The sequence below is a fragment of the Plectropomus leopardus genome, chromosome 19 (assembly GCF_008729295.1).
Source record: "Plectropomus leopardus isolate mb chromosome 19, YSFRI_Pleo_2.0, whole genome shotgun sequence".
Taxonomy (NCBI): Eukaryota; Metazoa; Chordata; class Actinopteri; order Perciformes; family Serranidae; genus Plectropomus; species Plectropomus leopardus.
The window spans coordinates 20813597-20828630 of NC_056481.1; the positions used below are offsets into that span (position 1 = coordinate 20813597).

The 15034-nt window shown below is 37.6% G+C and overlaps 1 protein-coding gene across 1 annotated transcript; it reads left to right on the plus strand.

Annotated features, from left to right (window-relative positions):
- The first annotated feature begins 5 nt into the window (after nucleotides 1-5).
- Nucleotides 6-14928, plus strand: LOC121959100 (phospholipase B-like 1). Its single transcript, XM_042508282.1, has 8 exons — nucleotides 6-86; nucleotides 872-1097; nucleotides 1451-1534; nucleotides 11427-11488; nucleotides 12901-13041; nucleotides 13120-13305; nucleotides 13456-13562; nucleotides 14752-14928. Exons 1-8 carry the CDS (start codon nucleotides 20-22, stop codon nucleotides 14926-14928), a joined length of 1050 nt encoding a protein of 349 aa, XP_042364216.1. The 5' UTR covers nucleotides 6-19.
- Nucleotides 14929-15034: the final 106 nt, after the last annotated feature.

Sequence of the window (15034 nt, forward strand, 5' to 3'; positions counted from 1 at the left end):
CAGGAAAACATCAGCTGGCATGGATGAGCAGAGGATCAAGCTGTGCGTACTGCTGAGCACTTTAGCCGCATCAGTGCTAACTTACCGTGAGTATCTGAAAATAATTTTGTATCCAGTATAATTCAGTTGCTGCTGAAAAAGAGATTTTAATAAAAAAAATAAATTGCGTATGACAAACAGGTACAGGTTATGGTAGCATTTATGCGTTAGATGGTATGTAATATTGTTGTTTTTCCCTCAACCTCAATTAAACGCATCCAACACATAGAGTATGTACATTTCATTATAAAAGTAGTACAAAATATATTGCACAATTTTAAAAAAAATGTCAAAAGAATTCCAATATTGCACAATTTAAAAAAAATGTAATTAAGTTTACTTTTTTACAGTAGTCAAATATGTTCTAAAATAGGTATCTTTAAAATATAAAAGGTGTGTAGTCCTTTAAGCCAAATCATTTTATGTATGTAACATTTTGCTAAAATAATAAACAAGTTAATTATGTACATGTCTTTGCTCTATGATGCTCTACTCTATTTTATTTATATTACCATCTAAATTCTTTATTTCACTTTATACACATAATGAACAGCGTTAAAATACAGCATTATTAAAGCAATTATATAATCTGTTTGAATGGTTTTTTATGTAGTTTTAATGTTTCCTACATCCTTGTATATTTAACTTACTCATACAAGAAATATGATTCAGTTTTTTTTGTAAATAAAATTCTCGCATCAAATAAGAGTATGTACTTTTTTATCAATAAAATGTGCTTACTTTATAGTTCATTCTATTGTGACATTATCTTACATAACGTGTGTTATCCAACCTCAACCCTGTGACCCTGTCCATCCCCTCACAATGGTAGAGCTCCAAGAGGCCACCGTGTATTGGGATGCTGCCCAGAAGAGTGTGATCCTGAGGGAAGGGGTGATGGAGACAGAGGGGGGAGCCTACGGTTACTTCAACGACACCCTGCTCCTCTCTGATGGATGGGGCGTCCTGGAGATCTCCGCAGGTCATGGAGGAATCACACAGGAGGATGAGACCACCTTCTTCCTGGCTGGGTACCTGGAGGGTTACCTCACTGCTGGGTGAGTGTGCAGGTCAACACGAGCACATTTGACGCCTTTATCAGGGCCAGTAAACATAATGTCAAAGTGTGTCTGTTGGTGTATCAGATGCTGAATATGTGTGAACAATTTGTTTTTTTATATAGTCATTTTATGTCAGTCATCTAAAGGAAAATAAAATTTAAATTTATTGCAACTTACTTTTTTTTAAAAAAAAAAAAAAACATGGCTTACTGCAGGGCCGCCCATAAGGGGGGAAAGCTTTGTGTATCACAGGCCCCCTGTAAGAGCATAGAGAAATGACAGCTAATTTGAAACTGTTTGCATGGTGTGTAATAGTTTAAATCCCACTGTTTTTATTTTTTTCTCCGCAGACAGATGTTCAATCATTACTCTAACATGTACCCTCAACTCATAAAGGATGAGAAGGTTTTGAATCCCCTGAAAAGATTTTTAAGGTATTTTTAAGGTCTCACCGTGTGTTTGTGTCTAGGCTTATGCTAAGATTAGAAGCCAGGAAGACCTGTAAGATACCAGAGGTTCCTCCCTTCAGCCATAACGATATAGTCTGTAAACCTGGCAAAGAATGAGCGGACATCATTCATTTTTTGTTTCCATGGAGGGATATTGTATCCCACAGTGGTCAAGGCACTTTTTCACCTGACTCAATAGGTTTAAAATACAATGGACAGATTAATGAACACGCCTATTGGTCACTGGTCTAGGGACTTAAAGTATCAGGTGCCTGTCACTCAAATTAACATGTACTGACCAGGAAGAGACTTAAAAAGACTACAAAGAGACACAAAACAACTACAAAGATATGCAAAATAGCTGCAAAAAGACTCAGGCGAGGATGAAAAGGAGCAGAACAACCACAGAGAAACATGAAATGATGACAAAGAAATTCAAAATGACTCCAAAAGCACACAACATAACCACAAAAGAGAGAGACATACACAAAGAGACCACAGCAACAAAGAGACACAAAGAGACTCACAGGGCTATATAAAGGAGGAAACAATCACAAATAAACATAAAATGACCATAAAGACATGCAAAAGGACTACAAAGAGAAGCAAAACAACCGCAAAAGAAACATAATGACTTCAAAAAGTTGCAAAACAACGCTAAACAAATATTAAGTATGTGTGTCTTGCTCCTGTATGGAAGAGGTGGTGGGGACCTCTTGATAAAAAAAAAACAAATTAAAAACCCAAAACCCCTACAACCCTTGTACCCCTGGTGGCAACAAACATAAAAACTCGCGAAAGGAGGATAAAGCCCGGGAGGTGGTCTAACACCCCAGCTTAACAAAACAAAAATTCAAACAATCCACTTATTGGCTACCGAACCCCATCCGAAAAATAGGAGCATTTTTACCCATATATCGTCAAACATGCATAAAACATCGACCAATTGACCCATAGGCAAAATAAAATCTTAAATGGAAAACACCACAACCCCCAAACCCACACGCCCTGTAAAAACTCAGCAAGTCCACCATAAAATAAATTAATACTTATTAGCGAGACTTTACCAAACACCTAACAAAACGGCCTAAAAACAGCCACCACCCAACTTTTCACACAAATGTCAAGTACCTTAACATTTCGAGTAAACCGAAACACAAGTGTACTTCCAAAAACCAAATTTGGACTCAATCGAAAAAGACCTCATAAGAAAAAAAGCAAAAAAAAAGATTACCATATGTAGTGCTCAGAAGCAGCCCACTTGTTAAAATTGCTTCCTCCATGACAAATCTTTAAGAACAATAAAAAAAAAAAAACACAAACCTTCCAGAATATAACCCCGAATCTATCTTTACAAGATAACTATCAACCATATTATTATCTGGAAAAGCATCCACCTAAGAGTAAAACAAATACGGTAATGCCCCTATTCTTTCCCATTGGGAGGCACAAAAACCATCATAAAGATAGGCATAAAAAGCACCCCCAACCTAAAAAAAGCATTGACAAAATAAGACAAAAAAGAAAAAAAAACCCTTATCAACCCCAGAGATGCCCATCAGTTCTGGAATAAGGAAAAACACTCTGGAAATCAACCTAATAAAAAAAACATGGAAGCAACCTTGGGAATATACAAAAAAATCAAATGTCCATTACCAACCTATAACAATAAAACTAATACAAAACCCACAATTATCGCACGACATCTCACCCAACTACCCATGGGTTCAAGTGTGCAACAAAAAAAACCTGCCAAATCTAAACAAAACTAAAGCTACATGGTGGTCCATCGAACTAGCATTTGCCGAAGTAAGCTGAACAAAGCAATAGCGTCTTAATAAAAAAAGTGTACAATTTCACTCAAAACTCCACAAACAACTTGACAAAAACAAAAGTTCTTCTTTTCAACAGAAAAAACCATCACTTAGTCAGTGGAACAAGCTAATAAGAAAAAACAAAACAAAAACAACATACTACTACTATTATCCTAATGGAATCTTTTTCTGTTTTAAAGTACAACTATACATTCACAAGGTCAAAACAACTCGGAAAGCTATAAACAATCAAAGAGCTGCTTGGTAAACAGGACCAAGGGGGCATGGGGCAGTTACAAACAATGTGTGCATCTTTAAGATACAATCATTTGGTTGTGGGGAGTGAATAAGTGTGCAAAAAAAAAAATCAAAATTATCAGAAAAAAAACAAGATGCACTTCAAAAACAGTATTGTATATTTGAGCCCATAGGTGATATTGATCTCATTACAGGGTGGAAGCACAAGCAAGAAAGGAGCCCCCCAAAAAGCCCCCCCCCTTCATAGCTCTTTAGAAAAAACCAACTACTTCAACTAGTGTCTCAAACTCACATAAAAACTCAATCTCGGAATTATGCTTTGTAAAAAAAACTCTGCTCCAGAAAAACTATTAGTTAAGCCGCTAACAGCCAGCCTGCAGTCCCTGCCTGCGAAACTCTATCAGTACATTTACAACCCTATAGTGCCCCTACAAACCACACGGGGTAAGACAAAAGACAATAAAGTGTGGAAAACCAACTATTAGCTAAACAAAGGACACACATAACCCAAGACACATTCAAAAACACAAAACATCTGGAAAAAATCCGAGCACTAGAAATGCCAGCAAAAGTGAATAAATTTGTATGTCTAAAATCAAACAACAATACAAAGAAGGTGCATTACTTTACCAATGAGGATCTCTCTAATAAGAAATACTGACATTAGAGTCTAAAAGACGCTAAGATCTCTGTATACAATAATACTTAAAATGTATAGGATCTAGACGTCTAAAAACCAACAAAAGTGGATATACTCAAAACAAAGTGCAAATTATGCTAATAATAGGAGACAGCATGTCAATATAGTTCACTCAATTCAAAACAGTTCACTGTCAGGAGCAATCAATGAGCCAAAAATAAAATCACAACTTAAATCATCTAGCCAATGTGGTAAAACTATGTGGTGGTGTTGGTCACAATTTGGACAAGTTATAGTCTGTGTATAACATACACAATAATGTAAAAAAAAAAAGAAGCATGGGGTCAAAATGAACATATCACTGTCATTATCTTAACATCACAACTTTGTTTTATAAACAAAAAAAACACTGGTCTCGAATATCAAAATACAAATCTTAAGTCACATGTGAGCGCAAACTATGATTGGTAACACTATTAAACTTAAACTTCTCTTGATTTGTATAAGAACGGTAAATGGAATCTCAACTTGGGTATAAAATGAAAACCCAAAAGACTTATTAGTGAAAAATAGATTCAGGGTCTAATGAAATACTAAAAAATGTGATAGAAAAAAATGAACAAACATAAACAGCAACTTTGGGAAAAAAAAAAAAAAAAGTATTGATATGGGAATCTTTAGTGTCCTGTTTGTTTTTGGGATAAAAAACTATATGTTGTCATCAAAAAAAAAAAAAATACAGAAATAAAAACAAATTCAAAATGCTGTCTTCCATAAGATTGAAGGTCTATTTGTGAGAGTATCTCAAGTTTTAAAATGATTTTTGTGCGAATGGTATCATTGTGCATATGAAATGTGGTTATGAAAAAAATAAAATTTATGTTTTTTACATGATTTGCTGTTGGGTTTGCATTTAGTAAAAGCAAAGTTTGAATTGGTGTTATAGGAATTTATGAAATTTTTTGTTCAATTTTTGTGGTGTTGTCCTTATTTGTTGTAGCAGGTACATATGGAAATTATGAAAGAAACAAAAAGGAAATGATTTGTTCTATAAAACATGGTTAATATTTTTAAACAACACAAAACCATGGTCTATTTTTTTTTTTTTTTTTTACTCTTTTTTTTTTTTTTTGTTTTTTTTTTTTTTTCTATTTCTTTTGTTTTTTTTGATTTTATCTTTTTGTTTATCTCTTATCTTTAACTTAATTGTCACACTATCTTGGATTTTAATAAGGATGGGAGGACATTTAATTAAAACTTTCTAGTGCAAACTGGGTCACAAATGCCATCAAAATGAACAAGTTAATCACTTAAAAATGGTTGGGACACAGTATCTCATGTTGTTTTTGAAGTTTTTCACAAAATTGTAGGTACAATATTTCAACAAAAATTAAAGTCAAGTTGTTAAATCTTCTAACTGTATCCAAAAAATTCATAAAAGATTGTAAAAAAAAAAACAAAAAAAAAAAAAAAATTTGTTTATTCAAAAAAAAACTAACTGACAAGGATGTTCTAAATATTAAAATGTAAAAGCGCCAAAGCCGGACCTATATTATGGAGGGGGGAGTTGGTTGTATTGTTGGAGGAGGTTAAATGGTTGAATAGCGTTGTGTGTGAAAGTAGCTTTAAGAGAGTTGGGTTTGCTCAGGGTATGTCCAGTGTGGGTTCTGGGTGGGTTATGGGGTTGACTTTCTATTCTTTGTTGTAGAAACTAGTTTTGGGGTTGTGGGTAAGGGGCGTTGAAAATTGTGGTCACTTTGTTTGTTTTCTACGATCAGGATGTTTTAGATATTTAACTGGGGGGGACCATTTGTATTTTACTACATCTTTTATAAAATAACTTGCCGTCTATATAGTACATCTAGGACTCGGGACATCTACATTAAGGCTTTGACCTAGGGTATTAATGGGAGTAAAATTTGTAGATGTATAGTTTGATAAAGACTTTTTATGTGTGAACAGCATTTGTATGTAGGGTTTTGCAATATCAATTTGTATTAACAGAATTACATTTATGAGTCCTAGTTCAATCAGAAGGAAGATGAAGCTTGACTTTATGTACAAAGGTATCAGCGGTGCACTGGTTGGGGCATGTTTGGTTTTTATGTTTGTGTTCACATAGAGGACGAGTTTAGTGATGTTGATTATGTAGATTTCCGCTTACTTATGTACTTTTTTTGTGATAATGGGGGTAGCTGAATCATTTTAATGTAAGTTTTTTTGGCAGTCATTGATGATTAGAAAGTTTGTGTATGGTTTGTCTTATTTTACATTTTACAGCCAGTTTATAGTTTACACCTAAACTTTTGTGAATGACAGTCTTATATTATTATGGAATCAAGAGTAAACACACAAGGGACCATTATGTTGTGTTTTTCTAGGAAGGTATTAGGGGTTGCGAGGGTGATTTACATGGTTTTTTTGGGAGGAGTCATTGGGAAGGGGTGTCCATAATATTTTGGTGACATGAGTGTACAGAAGAATTATAATTGTGGGAAAGTTACAATGGGGTCTTATTTTGAACAAAATGTGTGAACCTTTTAAAGAACACAGATACATACTTTTCCTTTAGGTGACATATTTTCTAGATTCCTAAATTCTTAGACCTGGTGATTGGTGTCTATACATCATTGTACTGTTTTGTACTACAAGTTGATAACACGGGAATTCGAATTGTGTTTTACTGGCATTAGGGAGAAGGGGGGATTATGTTAATTAAAATCAAGATTGTCAGGATAAGGATAAGTGTATTTAGTAGAAGGAATTTTATGCTTACATATATTATGAGATTACATAAATATGAGTTGATTACTGGACCAGTGGTACTAGTGAGGGGGTTATGATTATACTATTGACTAAATGTACAAATATTTAGATATGTGACTAATTATGTTTTATTTTGGTATTGTAGAGTGGAACGAGTTGAATCTAGTTTAAGATTAGGGGGAGGGGGGGGATTTCTATAACTGAGATATTCTTTTTACGTCATTATTTAGATTTTAATATGTCAATTATTTTTGATTAAGTAAACTGTGTATGGTTATAATGGTAGGTGAATTTTTGATATAGAGTGTAGTGAATGGAGAAGTCCTGTGATTTATGCTAAAAAAAGGTTGATTTATGGTCTTATGTTATGTTATCAAATTTCTGATTTGGATCATATGTTTATGTAGGATATGCAAAGTTAAATTTAGACTTGATTTATAATTAGATGGATTGATGTGGATTAATAAAGGATTTGACTGGTTGTAGAGCTTGGGTTTATTTTGAACATGTCATTGTATGAGTCTAGTTTTGTGGGATTATAGTTTTGAAGATGGGATTTTAATGATGTAGTGATTTTAGCAGTATATATATGATTTAGTCTTTATTATTATTGCTTTTGTTTTTTATTTTTTTAAATTTTAGGGGAGTAGGATTATGTCTTAAGTTTGTGTTTTAGATTATAAATTTAAAATTACCCACTTTATTGTGATTTCTTCAGGGTGATTATTTTATTTAATATATCTTTATTTTGGGTTAATGGTTGTTTTTTTTGACAATGGGAATAAGTAGTGATGTGAAATGTAATGTATGGTGGTTGGGATTCTTGTAAATTGACTATTATATTAGAGTATTTTTTGATTTATTTTATTTGTAGTTATCCACCATAGAAACATGTACATTTTTGGTGTAGCCCTTGTGGATAGACAGCAGTAAATATCAATAATGCTGAAATAGGGTGCCAGATTTCTTTTGTTTTTGGTGTTTTGTCGTTTGGATTCAATTGATATAGATTACTTGACAATTTCTATTTCTGTGTACTTTTTATTTTACTTTGGTTTATGTGAGTTTTTATTATTGGGTTTTTTTTCTTAGTAGGATTTTTGGTATTTTCTTATTTTAACACATTATAGTTTAGTGTTATTTATTTTATTTATTCCGATTTTAGGGGTTGGTATGTATAGAGCACTATTTTTTTGTTCACATGATTTATTTTTGTGGTTTTTTTGGACCTTGTGAGATTGGTTTTCATTATTTGTTTATGATGTCACATTTGGGTTGATTTCATTTATTTTTTTTTTTTATGGATTTTCCTGGGATTAGAATAGACTTGTTTTTTGGTATGGAGTGTAAAATGAAATTGGCTAGTTGTTTTGATCACAATGTCACTGAACTACAGGAAATTATAGATTAATAAAGAAAAAAAAATTCTGTATTTATTGAAGGTATTAAGACTGAGTGTTTATGTATTTTGACTATTTGGGTTAAGATTTAATATTTTTCCCATACATCATTTTTGTTTTTTTTTTTGATTAACTTTTCAGGTTTATGTATTCTGATTAGTTGGTTGAAAATATATGGTGTCATTCAGGGGACCATGAGGTGTTTTGATCAGTGGGGTTTTTTTTGTTCTTTTGTTTTATTTTTTTTGAGGTTTTCTCTCACATGGTGGGGTATTGTGCGTAGGGATGTGGGTGGTTGGTTTGTTGGTGTTGGGGGTATGTTGTGGGGTTGGGTAATGGTCTTTTTAGTTTGAGGAGATAGTTGGAGATAGTTGTGGGCAAGAGGCGGGATTGTGGGTATGATAGGGCTTTCAAGGCCGGTAGGTGTGGGGTTTGGTTGGGTCCAGGTGCCATGGGGGGGGGGGGGGGGTGGTGGGTTTAGGGGTGGTGAGGTGTGAGGTGGTGTGTGGTCTTTAATTGGTCCGGAGGCATACCAGAGTATTAATGTATTGAGTATATCTCGATATTTGACAAAGCAGTTTGGTGGGAGTGAGGGTCATGAGTTGGTGGGAGGTGTGGATGGTTATTTGCGGAGGGTGGTTTGGTGGGCAAGGGGAGGTGGGGGGGGGGCAGGTGTTGGGAGGGGGGCTAAGGGGGGTGAAAGGGATGGGTGAGATGGGTTTTTGGGTGGGTGATGGGTGGAGGGGGGGGATTTTGGAGTGGGTGGGGTGTTTTTAGGATTGTAGGGGGTGGGGGGATTAAAACAGGAAGGGGGGTGGGGTTTGAAATATGGTGGGGTGGCACGGGGGGGGTGAGATAGGGGATGAGTGTTAGACAGCTTTGCGTGGGGAGGTCAATATGTTTCTATAGGGGGCGTTAAATCGCGTAGGTACTGTAGGGGTTGGGTGAGTGGGGGGACAGGGGGGGTGGGATAGGGAGACAGGCGGACATCTTTAGTGGGGGTAGTAGGATGGGGTGGAAAGTATGGTTGTTTTATGGGTTACAGTTTATGGGGGGGGGGTGGGCAGGTTTTAGCGGGGGGTTATGGACGATGGGGGGGGGTTTGGGGTGGGTGGGGTTTGGGGGTTTGGGAAGGTGGTGGGTGGGTTGGATGAGGGTTGAGTGGTTTTGTGTGTGATTTGGTGGGGGTTTAGGGGTATTAAAGTGGGGTGGGGGTTGGGGGTTAGCATCAGGAGGTTGTTGTGGGGTTATTCACCAGGGATTTAACCTGGGGGGGGGGGGGTTTTATAAGGGGGGTTAGGGGGGGGGGGGGAGGGGATTATTTAGGAATGTTATTAGGGGTGGGTGTTAAGATGTTATGTGGTAAGGGGGGTGGGGGATTTTTGTTTTGATATGGTGGGGGAGGGGGTTGGATGTTAGTTATGGAGGGATTTTTGGGATTTTTTTGGGGGGTTTTGGGGGGTTTTGGGGGGGGGGGGGGGGGGGGGGTGATTGGGGGGGGGGGGGGTTTTTATGGGGGGGGGGGGGGGGGGGGGGGGGGGGGGGTGGGCGGGGGGGGGGGGGGGGGGGGGGGGGGGGGGGGGGGGGGGGGGGGGGGGGGGGGGGGGGGGGGGGGTATTGGTGGGGGGGGTTGGGGTGGGGTGGGGGGGTATTGTTATATTAAGTGGGGGGTATTATAGTTTTTTAGGGGGGGTTTGGTGGGGGGGGGGGGGGGGGTTTATTTATGGGATGGGGGTTTAAGGGGATTTTGGGGGTTTTTTTTATTTGGTGGGGGATAATGGGGTGTATGTGGATGTTTAGGTTGGGGGGGGTATGTAGGTTTTGGTGGGAGGGTATTTGGGGGGTTTTTAATGGGTTGGTGGGGGTTATGGGGGGGGTGTATTGGGGGGTGGGGGTAGGGTTTGGGGGGGGTATTTTTATGGGTTGGTGGGGGGGGTGGGTGGATTGTTGGGTGGGGTTGTTGGATGTGGGGTTGAAATATGGTGGAGGAATATATGTTGGGAGAGGTGGGAGTGGGGGGGGTTTTAAGTATTGAAAGCTGTTTGTTCTGGGTTTTTTGGTATTAATAAGGGGGCTTTATGGGGGGGGAGGTGGGGGGGTGTTCCTGTCTCCATTGGTTTCCTGACTTGTCTTGAGATAGACTTTCTACCTGTTCGGAAAGAGGATGGACGTTCTGAATGACTCAGGTGGGCGGTAGGCGTCGGCGTCGTTTCGTGTTGGAGGTTCTCAGATGCTAAGCCCTGTGGTTCTTGGTTGGAAAGGGGCGAAGGAGATGCACATAGATATGAAGGAGCATTGGCGTTGATGTGTGGCTGGCTGGGAGTGCTCGGAGTTCGCATTAACATGTTTGGGGGTCTTTTGTTTTTTTTTGGGGGTTTTTTTCTTATTATCTTAGGAGTGGCGCAATCTCCTCTTTTTTTCTTTTTATTTACTTTTACAACTCAAGGGAAAGAATTACAGGTGATAAATGATAAACATATTATACTGATAAATATATAAAATCTAATATATTCTGATAAAATATATTGTTATTTTTTTCTTATTAGGAAACAAGAAACTCTTGGCCCTGATACCTGTTATCTTATGTCCGCTAGCAACACAAAATACCTGAAATATTGGCCGTGATCATATGATTAAGGGGTTCCAAGACTTGGGGATTAATGACAATATTACAATTCATCCTTTAGAGTGCATGAACGTCTGTATCAAAATTCATGTAATTCCACATACAACCCTCATGATGGTGACAGAGGAAAAGTCGGGGGGATTGCCAGAGTCAGTAGGATCCATCCTGTGGGAACCATTAATTTATGCTGAGAAGTGTATCCTCAGTGGAACATGAATGTGTATTTTACTTTAGTATTTTAGGAGCAGAATGACAGGATAGGACAGAGAAATAACAGACAGGAGGAAAATGAGTCTTGCAGAAAGGCATAAATGATGAATGATGTATTAGGTTGTTCTGGCACTAAAAACCCCTGACTATGTAAAATCCACAGGAGAAATTTCCACAGAGATTTCACAGACTCAAACAGATCATCCTTCTCATTACACAACAGTTGTGTTAATTGGGCAGCTGCTTTGATCTTTCACATCATGTTGCTATGGGAGGCCAGAGTAGAACAGGACAGAGTGTTCTTGAGACTGACAGTCATCTCGTCACTCAGCAGCTTCCTAAAGGCGTGAGAGCCTTTACCTTTGTGTCTGTATTTATTTTATTTAGTTGGGATTAGGTCAACAATTTATTGTCTGTGCAAGTCAGTAACTTCAGAGCCAGAAGTCTACCATCTCTAGTATTAGATCCCTCAGGCACATGCATGACTGTACATGTCATTCTTCCTGTGCAAATCATTTACGAGAAGCAATGCAAATTCATTGTCAGTATTGCACTTTTATTCAATATGAAGTGTATTGTGGTGGTTTTGCAGATTTAAGCCCAAATCATTTAGGTTTTATATTAATGCAAACTTTCCAAAAGTTGAAGTAAGTTTTTACATTTCTTTCCTTCCATATAGGGACATCAGAAGTTAATTTCAATTAAGTTTGCATGAACTTGCAGAGACTTAATGTACAGATATGTAATTTGATCCTTTACATAATTGTGGTAATACAAAAACTCTAATTTTATCTGTGAGTGGATGTGTTGACATTAAATATTTGGGGGATCACTGTGTTAATTCTTTGAAACTTGAGCAAATTAGCTTGATTTCTTTCAAACATGGGAAGAGAGCTATAATAATTCTCTAACATAATTTTAAACATCATTACATCATTTTAAAGTTATATAAATGATTATTAATATATTTCCCCTATCTTTTAAAAATGATTTAAATTATTTTCTAAATCTGTCAACCTTTTTTTTCCCAGCACAAGAATAATAATAAGGTTCCAAAGGGTTAATTGTCATTTTCGGCAGCCAGCTTTGGGAATTTTAGCAAGGCCAGCAGCGTTGGTCGATCTCTTTGATAAAAAACTGAAATATCTCAGCAACTGTTTGATGTGCTGCCATGGAATTTTATATAGATGTTTATGATCCCAAGAAGATGAATCCGACTAACTTAAGTAATTCTCTGACTTTATATTTTTTGCACCGCCAGGCAATCATTGTCTGCAGAGGGGCTCAGTAACACTCCAAGGTTAGGATAAATTTTGACAATGGAAAACCAGCACGGCCATCTCACAGGGGTTCCTTGACCTCTGTCCTCAAGATATCTGAATGAAAATGGGTTCTGTGGGTACCCATGAGTTTCCCCTTTAGAGACATGCCCACTTTATGCCAGTCCCATGCAGTTTTTTTGTTGTCATTTGATTCGTAATGAAGACAATCTGGTGAGAATTGCTTAACCTTGTCAATGTGGACCTCAAAACTGTTTTGAAATGCAGAATAACTGAATTGAAAACATGCAACCTTTTAAAAAAACCCATGTAGATTATCCGTGTCTGTGAAGCAGGTAACATGTCTGTGTTTTTTAGGTACATATAACAGCCAGTACATGGTGGTGGACCTGAGCAGGGTCTCTCTGGGTCACAGTATCAGGGACGGAGCTCTGACTGTGGTGGAGCAGATTCCCGGGAAGGTGTTGCACTCGGATCAGACTCAAGCTTTACGCAGAGGTAAGAAAGAAAACAGTTTGATCTGGGATGGCTGTTTTGGGTTATTATGTGTCACCTTTAGTTTGCTACATTTGGCAGGTTATTGGCCGTCCTACAACATTCCATTTCATGCTGAAATCTACAACCTGAGCGGGTACGGTGTGATGTGGAAGAGATACGGAGAGGACTTCTCTTACGACCTCTGTCCCCGAGCCAAAATCCTCCGCAGGGACCAGGCCAAGGTGTTTGACCTCAGCTCCCTGAAACACATCATGAGATACAACAGTAGGTGAAACTCTTTCATTCATCATATTTTATATCTTTTCCTGAGCTCAAAGGACTTCAGAGACGTGACAGAAAACACACAAATAATTTGGGATATTGTTGCTATTTTGAGACTGTAAGTAGCAGGACTAAAGCCCGGTTTTGTTTCAGACTACAGGAGAGACCCCTACTCAAAGGGCCATCCCTGTAAAACCATCTGCTGCCGCAACGACCTGAGACCAAGGAGACCTCGTCCAGGAGGCTGCTATGACACTAAGGTCAGAGGTCATCAAATTTAAGATATTTACTGTAAAAAAGAGCACTTTTCCGAAATATGATACTGAATTGTTTTAACCCTTTGAAACCTGGAACAACATCACTTCTATTGTGCTGCTTTCAGACACCCTTCACAACCTTTGAACCCTGAGTAAATTGGTGCGATTTTTTTTTCACACATGGAGAAAAAGGTCAATGAGCAACTTTGTAAAAAATGTTCCACAAGCTGCAAAAAAATAGCAGATTTAGAAAACTACCTTTTTAAAAAGCTAGGGGAAAATGTCTAAGGAAAAAAAGAAAAAAAAAGGTGGGCCAAAGTTCTATATTTTTTTTTATATTATATTATTAAAGGATTCAAGGATTTTTTCAAGGATAGTATTTTTTTTCATGTTTTTTTTTTTAACTTTATTTGTCTTTCTTGATTTTTGTTTTGTTTTGTTTCGTTTCAGGTAATGTACTTTTTCCTAATTTCTTGCAAATGTGTGGGTAATTTCTTCTTTTGTTGCTCATTGCCTTCTTATCATGTTTTTGAAAGAAATCAAGCTAACTTGCTCAGGTTTGGAAGGGTTAGGTGATCACATACGTTGATTACCAATTATCTAATGTGCAAACCTGAACAGTTAACAATTTGAGTTCACACACAGGTCATTTCTGTTCCTAAAATGTTTGCAAATCCTGCTATGATATTGTTTTAGTAATTTTATTACAGCCTAATAGCTCAGTGTGGCTGTACTGAGGTTAATGCTAATTTCAGCATGGGAACATGCTGATGTTTAGTAGGTATAATGTTTAAGTGATTTAAAAGGCACATTTTTAAACAAAGACCCCAGAGTTTAGAATATTACACTGGAAAGCACTGCTAACATGAACTAACTTTTCTGGTCTGTTACTTTCTTCAGAGGCCTCTTCATTTTAAAGAAAACTCAACTGAGGAAAAGTGCTTAATCTTTTTCATTTCTGCCTTAAAAAAGTAGAATTTCATTTGTTTAGTAGTTTGAAAATATCATAGAACCACCATTGGTTGAACACAAACATTTTAGATGCAGGTTCTAAATGACCAAACACCATTAACGGCAACATAAATCTTCACAGATGTCCTTATTTGATAACTGAACCATACTAAATGACATCACTCTCTTCTTGTTACTCCATATTTTTTGTGCCCTCCTCACCATCTATCTCACGGTACAGGTGACAGACTACCAGATGGCTGTCCAGCTGGCTGCGGAGGCAATAAATGGCCCAACGACGCAGGGGGGGCTGCGTCCGTTCTCATGGCAATCCTTCAACCTCACGACTCATCAGGGTCTCCCACACACCTACAGCTTCCCCTTCATCACCATGAGGCCCACAATGCGTCTGCCTTAAGAGCACCGAGACAGAAGATACCAGGTAGAACAGGTAGAGCAGGTCATGTTTTCCAGTTCAAAACAGGAAAAAATAATATGTTACCATCCTGGTGTACCTGTGATTA